The sequence below is a fragment of the Terrapene carolina genome, unplaced genomic scaffold (genome assembly GCF_002925995.2).
Source record: "Terrapene carolina triunguis isolate 2854851 unplaced genomic scaffold, T_m_triunguis-2.0 Scaffold132, whole genome shotgun sequence".
NCBI lineage: Eukaryota > Metazoa > Chordata > Testudines > Emydidae > Terrapene > Terrapene triunguis.
In genome coordinates, this window is record NW_020664483.1 from 18946709 (window position 1) to 18960369 (window position 13661).

The 13661-nt window shown below is 45.5% G+C and overlaps 1 protein-coding gene across 1 annotated transcript in view; it reads left to right on the plus strand.

Annotated features, from left to right (window-relative positions):
- USP34 (ubiquitin specific peptidase 34) overlaps positions 1–13661 on the plus strand; it is a 257649-nt gene that overhangs the window by 207400 nt on the left and 36588 nt on the right. The window contains exons 57-64 of the mRNA XM_029911897.1: positions 1273–1353; positions 4071–4156; positions 10660–10828; positions 10918–10992; positions 11758–11909; positions 12303–12351; positions 12448–12552; positions 12682–12726. Coding sequence (XP_029767757.1) covers positions 1273–1353; positions 4071–4156; positions 10660–10828; positions 10918–10992; positions 11758–11909; positions 12303–12351; positions 12448–12552; positions 12682–12726 — 762 coding nt within the window. The remainder of the gene's footprint in view (positions 1–1272; positions 1354–4070; positions 4157–10659; positions 10829–10917; positions 10993–11757; positions 11910–12302; positions 12352–12447; positions 12553–12681; positions 12727–13661) is intronic.

Consider the following 13661-nt stretch of genomic DNA (forward strand, 5'->3'; position numbering starts at 1 on the left):
CAGAGTAGCCGGCAAGAAGGAACTGAGGGGGCGCTGGGTCGGCTGGGGTATATATCCAGCGCCATGAAGGCGCCACTCCAGGGGGCTCCACAGCCGACCCACCGGGTGTTGCTAGGGTAGAAAATTCTCCGACGATCGTGCACGCGGCGCGCGCACACCTAATTGGAATGGATATGAGCAACACATCTCGAAGAACAACAGTTACAAAGGTGAGTAACCGTTTTTTACTGCATAATGTTATAGTTTCAGCCATAATTAACATCCTGCAATAGATGTTATCTAATATACACCTCTACCTCGATATAACGCTGTCTTCGGGAGCCAAAAAATCTTAGCACGTTATAGGTGAAACCGCGTTATATTGAACTTGCTTTGATCCCCCGGAGTGCACAGCCCCACCCCCCTGGAGCACTGCTTTACCGTGTTATATCAGGTCGCGCTATATCAAGGTAGAGGTGTATATGCATTAATTACAGTGTTTGTTTTCAAATCCAATCTTCAGATTGTTAAATTGATATTTAACATTCAATAATCTGGTGACACAAATTCATCACTGTGGTTTGAGAATAAGACACCAAAAACAAGTTAAGTGAAGGACCCTAGAAATAGAACATGCTAAAATACTATTAAACCAAGAAAAAAAATAAGAACCTGAATTGTTCATTCTAAAGTGGCAACATTCTAGTGAATTGAGCATAGTTCTATGAGTCAGGAGGCGTCAGTTCTACTCCCAACTGCCTTTCACCTCCTGACTTTGGCAGATCATTTAATCTCACGGAGACTAATTTTCTCCAAATGTAAAATAGAGATGATAATGCTTACTCACCTTTGAAAAGCATTTACGGCCCTGATTCAGGAATCACCTAAGCATCTCTCTTCTGCAAAGCACTTTAGTATGTACTTAATCTTAAATATGTACTTAAGTCTCTCTGACTTTGATGGGATTTAATTGCATATTTAAGGTTAACCACATCCTTAAGCACCCTTCTGAAACAGGGATAGCTTCTCTGAATCCAGGCCTTAGAGATCCTGGGATGAAGGGTATTAAAGATATTACATGCAAACTCGTACGTATAGTTACTATTTTCCCTCTTCCTCAGGGACAAAGGATTTTCAGATTTCTCTTGGACTTATGTTTTCTGTTTTAATAATAATAATTAATAATAATCCTCTGAATTTTAATAGCATATTAAAGGTTGACTGTAAGAAAAATTAATATAACTATTAATTTGAAATGTACAATAAAGAGCATATAATATGTATTTTATGCAGTGGTTTTTGGATCGGATGGCTGATGATGATTGGTGGCCAATGCAGATTCTAATCAAGTGTCCCAATCAAATTGTGAGGCAGGTAAGAAAAAATATGATTTTATACAAAAAAATACCTATTTGATCCGTAAGCAGAAACGGTTTATTTTTACTAATTGTACAATAATATTGGCAATTCACATTACTGCACATAACTCTCATTTCCTGCTCCACCTGTATTTGATTTGTGAAGTTTATCTGGCTATGCAAACATGATATTATTCATAGCAAAATCCTACACAGAGTCTTGGAATTTAAGGCCAGAAGGGACTACAAGATCATCTAGTCTGATTTCCTGTATGTCACAGGCCACTAACACCACCCAGCACCCATACTATAACTCCCCACCCGAAATTAGACCAAAATATAACAGCCCAAAGGAGACTAGACCATTATGTGCCACAGATGGATAGTAGGGGGGACCAAGGTGCACTAGGGCTTGAGACCCTGCAGTAGTAGGGCAATAATTAATTGATATATACTCAGATAATCCTGGCATATGACCCGCACCCACTCACTGCAGAGAGAGGTGAAAATCTGCCAATCCAACCTGGGGGAAAATTCTTTTCAACCCCACATATGGTAATCAGTTATACCCTGAGTGTGTGAGCAAGAACCAGCCAGTCTTTAATGCAGTGTTATGGTTCACGGTCAAAATCACTAAGTCAGAAAGGGCATAATTTAAGATTCTTGCAACACCAACATAAATTCAGCCAAACTGCATATTTGTTTATATTAACTTATATTTTGTAACATAAAAAATGACATAGTGATCTGCACACTTAACCAGAGAAACAGGAATAGAAAATAATACATACAGTAAGTCCAACGCTCCCAAGTCAATACTGCTGTTAAAACCTTAACTTCTGCATTTTCTGTTTTTTGTGTGCTATTTTAACTGTGAAACATTTTCATTAACATAATTTTTTAATTTAATTTCCTTTTCTGTAAAAGTCATGAAAGTGAAAAAGCTATCTGTACTTAATGCCAGTATTTGAATATTCACAGTTACTTTAAGTTCATACCTCACTAAGGTGGGAATGAGGTAGAACTAAGCTCTTTGACTTTTGCTGCCTAGCTGAAGGCATTTTTTTATTAGCTTACCGTATATACTTGTTCATTAGCCTGTTCGTTTATAAGCCGACCCCCCAGGATGGTTAGGTAAAAATAGCAAAAACTGTATGACCCTTTCATAAGCCGACCCTATATTTCAGGGGTTGGCAAACTTTGGCTCCCGGCCGTCAGGGTAAGCCGCTGGTGGGTCAGGACGTTTTGTTTACTTGGAGTGTCTGCAGGCATGGAGTCCCTCAGCTCCCTGCGGCCGTGGTTCGCCGTTCCCAGCCAATGGGAGCTGCGGGAAGTGGCGCGCCATTTCCCGCAGCTCTCATTGGCTGGGAATGGCCAACCGTGGCCACAGGGAGCTTAGGGGCTCCATGCCTGCAGACGCTCCAGGTAAACAAAACGGCAATGTATTAGATATTCAAATCAATGATTCCATAGAATTTAAAATCATCAAATTTTGGTGTAGACCCATTTATAAGCTGACCCCCACTCTTTGATGCGTCACTTTTTTACCAAAAATATTCGGCTTATGAACGAGTATATACACTATATCTTGCATCAGAAAGAGATATGAGTAGTCCCATTGACAGCTTGCTTAGCTAGAATCTGCAAGATTCAGTACTTGAATTTTATAATTTGCAAAATATAGCAGAATGTATCAATAAAACCCCAAAATCGTAAGTCATTGTTTTTCTCACTCCCACAGTTTACCTTTTTCTGGTATTAAGATGATTTTTTGGAGGATTTTGCTGCGTATGCCTCTTTTGGTCAGGTCAGGTGGGGTGGATACTATGGTAATAGTTGCAGTGTAAAAGCATAACTCATTAAATATGCAGCAGTGTCACAATGGGAGTTGTGCTTTATTAGGTTCGCTTAAATTTTAGGCAAATGTGCTAGTTCTTAGCCCTGGTCTACACTAACCCCCCAAGTCGAAGTAAGGTACGCAACTTCAGCTACGTGAATAACGTAGCTGAAGTCGACATACCTTACTTCGAACTTACCGCGGTTGAGACGCGGTCCACACGCGGCAGGCAGGCTCCCCGTCGACTCTGCGGTACTCCTCTCGCCGAGCTGGAGTACCGCAGTCGACGGCGAGCACTTCCTGGTTCGACTTATCGCGTCCAGACCAGACGCGATAAGTCGAACCCAGAACTTCGATCCCCAGCCGCCGAACTAGCGGCTGGGTGTAGACCAGCCCTTAGTGAATACAATGTATATTTCAAATTTCAGCCATTTTTTGATATAGATGTGCTTAAAAAAAGTTTAATTAGAATTATTGTACAATGAGATAAATTTACGCACAGCCAGAGACAGAGTATGCAAAATGTCAGCCAAAAAGTAAATAATGAATATGTAGGAACAGGAAATAATGGAAACTATTGTGTAACCTTTATGACAAGCACTGTCAGGTGCCCATTTCATTATAATACAAAATATACTAATAGTAAGACCATATCTAGGTTCCAGCCATGAGGTGTGTTCATTAAAATCAGGTTTGACTGTCATATTAGAGTTTGATACTGCAACATTACAGCAAATAGAATATGGTCATCTTAATCTTGACTATAATTTTGAAACATGTAGTATTGGGAAACACGGTTATTGGAACCTGAATATGCTTTACTATAAAAACACACACCCACACATACTTAAAAAAGTGAACAAAAAAAGTCTATTTTATAACTTATCCTTTTGCAGATGTTCCAGCGCTTGTGTATTCATGTGATACAGAGACTGAGGCCAGTGCATGCACATCTGTATCTGCAACCAGGAATGGAAGACTGGTAAAATATTTGCACCTGCAACCTTTTTTTATTTGTAATTAAATGTGCTACAACTGTATCAAAGATTTGCTTATTAAATTATCCTAAATTATCCTGTAAGCATGAAACAAACAGCAGAGATGTAGGAGCAGGAGCAATTACAGACAGAGTGAAAGCCACTTGGCAACAAACACACCCCCAGAACCTACCTGGCCCTGGATGCTGGTATGGCTGATTGATGATGTTGGATGCCCCACTGGGCTTGTGGGATGTCTCTCCCTTCGTGGGGCTCGGATGCATCCTGGGGCTCCCCTCTGACCTTTCAGCTCCACTGAAAAAAATATCAGTCCTCTCCCAAATGGCTGCCACCTGTGGCACCAAAAAGAGACACTAACACAGCAGTTAGAGCAGATCTGTCATCCTCCTGAGCCGTTCTTACATGTTTGGATAGCAGTGACATAGTTAACGATATCGACATTTTAAATTACCATCTTTGGGGATCAGAATTAACACTCTCAATTCGGATTAATGGAACAGTTCATATCTCTGTGGGCTGTTGTTTTAGGCTCTTTGCAGATTCAGGCAGTAATCGCTGTATCTGTTCATACTCATTTCACATTTTCTGGATTTTCTCAGCAGAGCTACAGACATTCCTTTAAATGAAATCTGAGATTTTAAAGAAAAAGATGGCAGCCTCAAGAAATAGTGTCAGTTCTCTGACCCAGCATGACCCAGCCCAGTGTGAATTCTGGTCTTTTTCCCTCAGTGGAGTCAGAGAAATTCCTTCACCATGGGGGCAAATGCCATCACATGTTCCTTTTGTGATGTGTGAAAGTTCTTGACCTTTCCTCTTGCTGGTGGAGTGGGAATGTGAAGATCAGACCCCATGCGGTACTGGTGAAGATTCTGCTATAATCTCTCTCTCCTCTGCAAGGTTCTGAATGTTTACCACCACATTTTGCCTTACAAAGGGTGGTGATGCTTAAAATTTCAGCATTTGAGTTGAAAGATAGCAGCATCCATACTCTACTGCTTCTAAAAGACCTCATTAAGACAAGGCTGCTGCAAGAAGGATAAGGAAACCTGGTGCCTCAAGAAGTGTCATATAGGTGCGGAAAGCCACTTCCTCTTCTTCTTCGAGTGATTTCTCATGTGTATTCCATAATAAGTGTGCCTGCTCACCACGTGCACCGGTGCCGGAAGTTTTCCCCCTAGCAGTACCCGTAGGGGAGCGCCCCAGCAACCCCTGGAGCAATATAAGGGGCGCTGCGCGCTCCCCCCACCCTCAGTTCCTCCTTGCCACCAGTGAAGGTGCTTCGGAACTGCTCTGCTCCAGCTTTGCTGTAGCTCGTCCCCAAAACTGCTTGTTCGTTCAGTGTATGGTGCCTGTAGTTAGTTAGTTTAGTTTAGTTTAGCTAGAGCACCCGGACTGGGGCATGCCCCGTGCCCCAGGTTTAAGTCGTGTGACACTTGTATGCGTTTTATGCCACTGAGTGATCCACACGCGGACTGTCTGCCCTGTTTGGGGGAACCCATCTCAGCGATCGCTGCAAGATTTGCAAGTCGTTTAAGCCTCGGACCAAGAGAGAAAGGGACATTAGGCTCCAGGCTATTCTGATGGAGTCGGCGCTGACCCCGGCTCTGGCGCGCCCCTCTGAGTCAGCACCGGGAACTGAGGTGTCGGTGCGCAGCGATCCTTCGGCACCATCGACTAGTCCGCACCGCTCCCCGTCCACAGGGAACGCCAAGAAGGCTAGAAAGAGGCCTTCTTCGCCGCGGCACCGGAGTAAACCTGGGACAGAGGCTAGACCCATGTCGGGCAGTCCTTGATCCCCACTGGCCACTAGGCCTCCGACTCAAGTCGAGCTGAGAAGCCCAGCCCATTCGGAGCAGGCCTGCCCGGATGCCCTCCATGCCCTGGAGGCGGCCTGGGATGTTATGTCTATGCTGGTACCCGGGGCACCGCTGATGTTGGCCCCGCGATCCAGAGGCAAGCCGCCGCTGTGATCTCTGCAGTCGCCCCCAGCTCAGTAATAGTCTCAGTCGAGGGAACGTTCCCGGCGCCGTTCGCCGCCCAGCGACTGTTCAGGGCAAAGTCCACGTGGATCGCCCTCAACGCCCACCAAGCTGTCTGGTTGGGTTCCATCTGACCGAGACTCTCGGCACCACTCTGCCCCGAGGAGCGAACGCCGACGGGACCGAGGCAGACATCGCCAAAGGTCCTAGTCTCAGAGGGGTTATTGTAGCCGGTCACGGCATGGACGTCAATGTCGTTCCCATTCGGTGTCCCGCTCCAGGACCCTGCCATGGCACTGCCTCAGCAGCCCCGGGCATCAATCGCCGGAGTCTCACCGTCGTGGGTCCGCTTGCTGGAGCCGATCGCAGAGCAGCTGTTACCGACGGTACCAGTCCGCCACGTTGGGATCTCGGTCCCGTGGTCGGCACCATTTCCGGTGCCGCTGCTCTTCCAGGTCCGGGGACAGCATCAGGTCATATGTCAGCCCAGCCTCCCTTTGTAGTCGTCCATCGATGGGCCAGGCCAGCTAGGCCTAACAGCTGGCCCCGCCGGTGCCACAGAGCCTCAGAAGGACCATCGGCCTCCCTCTCCGGACCTCCGAAGAAGGAGTCGGTGGGACGTACATCCTCGGCACTGTGCCTGGAGACCACTCAGCTGGTGGACCCTCCTGTGCCGGTGGCCACCCAAAGTACCGTGCCGGCCTCCTCGCCCTCCCCGGATGAGGCAATTACAGCCCCATCTCCCTCCGTTCCGCAGGAGGACTTTAGGGCCCACCAAGAACGCTTAAAAAGAGTGGCATCAAGCCTCCACCTCCAAGCAGAGGAGATGGAGGAGCCCTCAGACTCGCTGTTTAATGTGCTGTCCTCCTCGGCACCGGGCAGTGTGGCCTTGCCTCTCCATGAGGGAATGGCAAAAATTTCAAATGCCCTGTGGCAAACCCCGGCCTCACTGGCCCCCATCTCTAAGAGAGCGGAATGCAAGTATTTTGTACCCACCAAGGGGCATGAATACTTATACACCCATCCTGCTCCCAACTCCCTAGTGGTCGAGTCGGTCAACCACAGGGAGCAGCAGGGCCAGCCCACCCCTATCCCGAAAAATAAAGATTCGCGGAGGCTGGACTCTTTTGGAAGGAAAATGTATTCGTCCTTGAGCTTACAGTTATGGGTGGCGAACCACCAGGCTCTCCTGGGCCGATATGAGTTCAGTCTGTGGGGCTCCCTGCCCAAATTTGAGGACTCCCTCCAGGAGCGCGATAGGAAGGCGTTCAAAGCGCTGGTGGAGGAGGGTACAGCGGCTGCCAGGGCAACCCTGCAGGCAGCTTCGGATGCAGCGGACACGGCCGCGCGGTCCATGGCCTCAGCGGTATCCATGAGAAGGGCATCGTGGCTCCTGCTCTCTGGACTGTCCAGCGAGGCGCAGACCTCCCTGCAGGTCCTCCGTTTGACGGCAAAGCTCTGTTTTCGGAACAAACGGATACAAAGCTGAATGGCCTGAAAGACTCCCGCACAACTCTCCAGACTCTGGGTCTCTATGTTCCGACTCCAGCTAAACCTAAGTTCAAGCCGCAGCAGACTCCCGCTCAGGCCACCCACCCAAAATATGAGACCGCTTATAAGAAGTTGTAGGACTATAAGAGGCACCCTCAGAGGCAGTCTTGCCCTGCCCCCCAGCCTGAGTCCTCCAAGGGCAAGCAGGTGGGGAAAAGGCAGTTTTGACAGGACGCCCGGGGTCGCCCTGCCAGTTCTCCTCAGGGATCCCTTCTCCAATCGGTTGTGTACTTTCCTCCCAGAGTGGTCGTGGCTGACCTCAGACCAATGGGTCCTCAACACCATCTCCCAGGGCTACACCCTCCAGTTTACTTGCTCACCACCCAACCACCCCCCGCCCCCATCCCTCCTGGGGGACCCCTAGCACGAGGCCCTGCTCGAGCAGGAGGTAGGGCGGCTCCTGGGCCTAGGAGTGGTGGAAGTGGTACCCGGGGAGTTCAAAGGCCAGGGGTACTATTCCCGCTATTTCCTTATCCTGAAGGCCAAAGGGGGGCTCAGGCCCATCTTGGACCTGCGAGGCCTAAATCAGTACATCGACACGGTCACAAGGTTTCTGGTGACAACAGCCAGAGCGTGCTTCCAGCTCTTGGGTTATATGTCAGCGTGCACGTATGTGGTACGTCACGCCAGACTCAGGATAAGGCCCCTCCAGCTCTAGTTGGCCTCAGAGTTCTCCCAGGCCAGGGACAGGATGGACAAAGTCCTCACGGTACCCGAGCCAGTGATCACCTCCCTACGGTGGTGGTCCTCCCTGAGAAACATGCTCCAAGGGGCAGGGCCCCGTCGCTGGAGCTGGTGTCTGATGCGTCAGACCTGGGATGGGGGGCCCATGTGGGGAACGTTCAGACCCAAGGTCTGTGGTCGGCTCAGGATCTGACCCTCCACATAAATGTCAAGGAGCTCAGGGCAGTACGACTGGCGTGCACGGCCTTCTGTTCGCACCTGGAAGGCTGGGTGGTCAGGGTCCTCACGGACAAAACGGCCTCAATGTTCTACATCAACAGGCAAGGCAGGGCCCGATCCTCTGCCACGAAGCCCTCAGGCTGTGGGATTTCTGTATAGCCCGCGACATCTACCTACAGGCCTTCCATCTGCCGGGTGCCCGGAATGCGCGGGCGGGTCACTTGAGCAGGGACTTCTCCTCTCAGCACGAGTGGTCTCTTCACCCAGTAGTGGTACACAGACTTTTCCAAGTGTGGGGAACTCCCCAGGTGGACCTGTTCGTGTCCTCTCCCAGGACCAGGGCCGCCTCCTCCACCCCAACCTAGCGGCACTCCACCTCACGGCATGGCTGCTCAATGGTTAGGCAGGGAGGAAAGGACGTGCTCGGAAGGGGTTCAGCGCGACCTCCTAGAAAGCAGGTGGCCCTCCACACGCCGAGCCTACTTGGCAAAGTGGTCTCGGTTTTCCAGATGAGCGGACAAGCGGGGCCTTTCCCCGGTGGCCGCCTGGATCCAGCTTATCCTAGACTACTTCCTTCACCTTAGAGCCCAGAGCCTAGTGCCCTCATCAGTCAAGGTGCACCCGACAGCCATATCGGCCGTCCATCCGCCGGTGCAGGGCCACACGGTATTCTCCTATGCTATGACTGGCCGATTCCTTAAGGGTTTGGATCATCTCTTCCCGTATGTTAGGCCCCCAGTCCCGCAGTGGGACCTAAACTTGGTATTGGCCCGTCTTACGCTAGCCACGTGCTCCTGCGTGAAAGGTGATCTTCCTGGTTGCGATCATGTCGGCTAGGCGGGTCTCGGAGCTCAGAGCCCTGACTTCCGAGCCCCCGTACACGGTGTTCCATAAGGATAAGGTCCAGCTCTGCCCACACCCCTCGTTCCTCCCGAAGGTGGTCTCTACCTATCACATGGGTCAGGACATTTTTCTGCCAGTCCTCTGCCCCAAACCCCATGCATCCAGTAAGGAGCGCCGCCTCCACACGCTGGATGTGAGACAGGCTCTGGCTTTCTACCTGGAGCAGACTAAGCCAGGATATTAACAGTTTCTCTTGGTAGCGGTCTTGGCACAGGTACTGAAGCTAAAAACATATCTAAGGAAAATGCACAGGCAATGTATATACACCTCTACCCTGATATAATGGGCTGTCCTCGGGAGCCAAAAAATCTTACCGTGTTATAGGTGAAACCGCGTTATATTGAACTTGCTTTGATCCGCCGGAGTGCGCAGCCCCGCCCCCTCGGAGCACTGCTTTACTGCGTTATATCCGCATTCGTGTTATATCAGGTCGCGTTATATCTGGGTAGAGGTGTATTTGCCTGTCCCTTTGGGTGGGGCGTGAGAAGAAGGAGAAGGTGCCATAAGCAGATAACTGAGTTAGTAAATCAGGCTGCTTGTGGCTAGACAGTATTCACGAAGAACACAGCTGCTGAGGATGGAAGGGAGAGGATTCAGTTCATTTTAAGTTTCTAAGACCAAACATTTTTGAGATTAGAATGTATTTAAAAAGCATTAGAAGAAATTTTCTAAACATGATTAACGCCTACTTTTTGCTGATACCCGTATCTCTGTTCCTTGTCTAAAACAAATGTATTTGCTGGACGCAGGTCACATTTGCAAACAACACTATTACATTCCTGTACAATAATCACTGTCTGACTTGATAACTGAGAAAATTTGACATGGATGTCAGAGATATGAAATTCCATTATGCTTTTTTACAAAATTCCTCTTCTGACTAAAACTATGCTTTAATAAATTTATTTTCACCCTCATAACACTGACAAGCATTTCAGTGGTAGGTGCCATTTATAATTTGAGTGATTATATTGTGATGTATAATTGTCATCCATGGTATACTTACCATAGCTGATATTGTGTTAGAGCCTTGAGTCTTTACAGTAAGAATGGAATATATAAACATAGATTTGTTGAACTTCTATTTGGACTGGTTCAAGATTATTTTGTCTAATGCTAGTTTAACATACTAAATTAAACTATGTTTTCAGTTCGGATGACATGGATGGTCCTGTGGAAGATATTGGTAGCCGCTCATGTGTAACTCGCTTCGTGAAGACGCTCTTGTCAATTATGGAGCATGGTGTTAAACCTCACAGTAAACATCTCACAGAATACTTTGCATTTCTTTATGAATTTGCCAAAATGGGAGAAGAAGAGGTGAATATAGCTTTTGTAGTTTTAGAAATTGTGTTTGTGTATATAAATGTATGTGTATTACTCAGATAACTCAATATTTACATTTTCAGAGTCAGTTCTTGCTTTCATTGCAAGCCATATCAACAATGGTCCATTTCTACATGGGAACTAAAGGACCTGAAAACGTAAGTTTAAAGTAACTTTTTTGTAGAAAAATAATTAAAATATGAAAATCTAAGTAATCCTCGTTGCTTTGTTTTTTAATTTACCAGCTGATAAATAATATCAAAACTGTTCAGTAAATTGTTTCATTTCAAAAGAAAAATAAATGTAATACGGTCATCTCAAATGAATGCAGTGTTTCTGAAAAATGCTGGATTGATTATGCTGTATACTGACGTTTTTTGTTTAGTACAGAATTAGCAGCAGACATTCAGGTTCCTCATACTTTCCTATCAGTGTGCCTCAAATCTGGTTTAGAGTGACCTCTTCTAGGCCTGAGAGGATAGGTCAGTTTCCATACCCATTTAGTCCTTGGCTTTTCTGCTGAGACTGGCAGTAATATTGCCCTTTGTGACAACAGTTTGTATTATGTAGACTGCTCTCAGCTAAGATGTGAACTGAGACTACCAACTCACTTCATGTACACTTTAAACTTGCTTGCAATTTCTTAGCAATTAATTAAATTATCATAAAGGGATAAATAGGATGATCTTAACCCAGCTTTTGAATTTGTGTTGTGTATTTTTTACATGCAAATATTTGAACATGCAAAGCAGATCATTAGATGTCTGTTTGATTTGATTTGTGCAAGCAAATTAGGGTGTTTGGAATGCTCAAAACTGAGAAAAAAATTAAAACATTTAGCAGTCTCTTTGAAACTCTGGTATATAATGTCATTATTGAGTTTATGGATCTTCCCCCCACCCCCACTCCCCCTGTTTATCCAGCCGCAAGTTGAAGTGCTATCTGAAGAGGAAGGAGAGGAGGAGGAGGAGGAGGAAGACATTCTTTCATTAGCAGAAGAAAAATACAGGCCTGCTGCACTTGAAAAGATGATTGCCCTCATTGCTCTTCTGGTTGAACAGTCTCGCTCAGAAAGGCAAGAACTTCCAAGGGACAGATTCTGATTTTGATTGTACTGTATAAATCTGGGAATTACTCTGGTTTTACACTAGTGTAACTTGAGATCGTACTCTGTCACAGTGTCTTTAGGCATTTTAAAGTATAATATTGAGTTCTTTGCTGACCAAATGACTGAAGTTCCTAGTAAGACCATTGAACAATCATTTTATAGGCCTAATTTTTAATTATTTAGCATGCTAAAATTATAGTAGCAGTTTTAATTTAATTCATCTATTTTCTCTTAGGTGTAACATTAAAACTTATAGTAGAGAGGATCTTGGGCTGACATACTCAGTTCCCTGGTTGCTAGTACATAAATCCAGTTTAATGGTTTCTATGCTAAAGTGATAAATATTTTGTTGTGTTTTAGGCACTTGACTTTGTCACAAAACGACATGGCAGCATTAACAGGAGGGAAGGTAATACTTCTAAATGTGAAAATATAATCAACTATCTTGAAAAAAATATTCATTAAAAGTTGTCAGATATTAATAATACCTTGGTACTTGTTACAGGGTTTTCCTTTCTTGTTTCAACATATCCGTGATGGCATCAATATCAGGCAAACCTGCAATCTCATTTTCAGCCTGTGTCGGTACAATAATCGACTTGCCGAACACGTAAGTACCAGCCACTGCTGTTGCTATTTGTTGAGAGGGTTTAACTGGACAGTGTACTGGGGTGATTTAGTGTTACAACTGAACAAACATGAATCTAAAAGTGAGTTTTGTTTGTGTTTTGTTTTTAAGATTGTGTCCATGCTTTTCACATCTATAGCAAAGTTGACTCCTGAGGTATGTAAAGAAACTGCCTATCTACTAAATGATTTGTCTTAATCTTTTTCTGTTTTAAATTACTAAATTAATCTTTTGACAGCCAAAGAATTCTGCATGGAAAATGATCCATTAAAACTTACATGAGAGGAAATAAAATCTTACTGCATTTTATACCAGTTTTTCTAAAATAGATTACCTAATTCCAGATAATCACTTTGCTCAAAACCAAATAGCACTTTTCTAGATTCTTCACATAAAGAGTTAAGAGAAATTATCTGATAAATAGAAATGTCTGTGGACTAAGATAAGTGGAGAGAACAGATTATCCTGTGATTGTGCAAGTCTTTGGGCAAAGTTCTGCAGTTAGATGCACACAAATGTTAGGTGGAATAAATCTCTGCTCTAAAAAACAAGCATATTGAGAGCTCTGTGTGCATTCCACATGGTAAAGATGTGCAAAGTGGGAAGCGTATGCCCAGATAAGGCCATCTTCATTTGCTACTGTCAGAAAAAAGTAAAGAGAAAAATAGGGGCATGGCAAAGGAAGGAGACCTGATCATGCTTGGAAAAGAAGCACATGCTTGAAGCACATGCTTAAACCAATCTCATGACAACTTTGCTTTGTGTGTTAGAAGAGGCAATATCAGATGGTGACAAATCCACTTCCCTACACATGGGCTGACATCCACTAAATTTTAATGCTTTTTTCCCATCACCCCAGTAGCATTTTGTCACTGATGAAGAGTAAATTGTAAAGAAAACAAAAACCCAGTGTTTAGTTTAGTCTTAGCAAACTTTCAAAAAATATGTAAGATTAGAGCCAATATGATAGGTTACAAATGGTTGGGTAGTTTCAAAGGTAACCCTAAGCTAGTAATCAGTTTGAACCCTGAATGACCAAATGATTGATTGGTTTTGGGTAAAATTTTCAAGGTTTTGGGTTGCTGAGACAG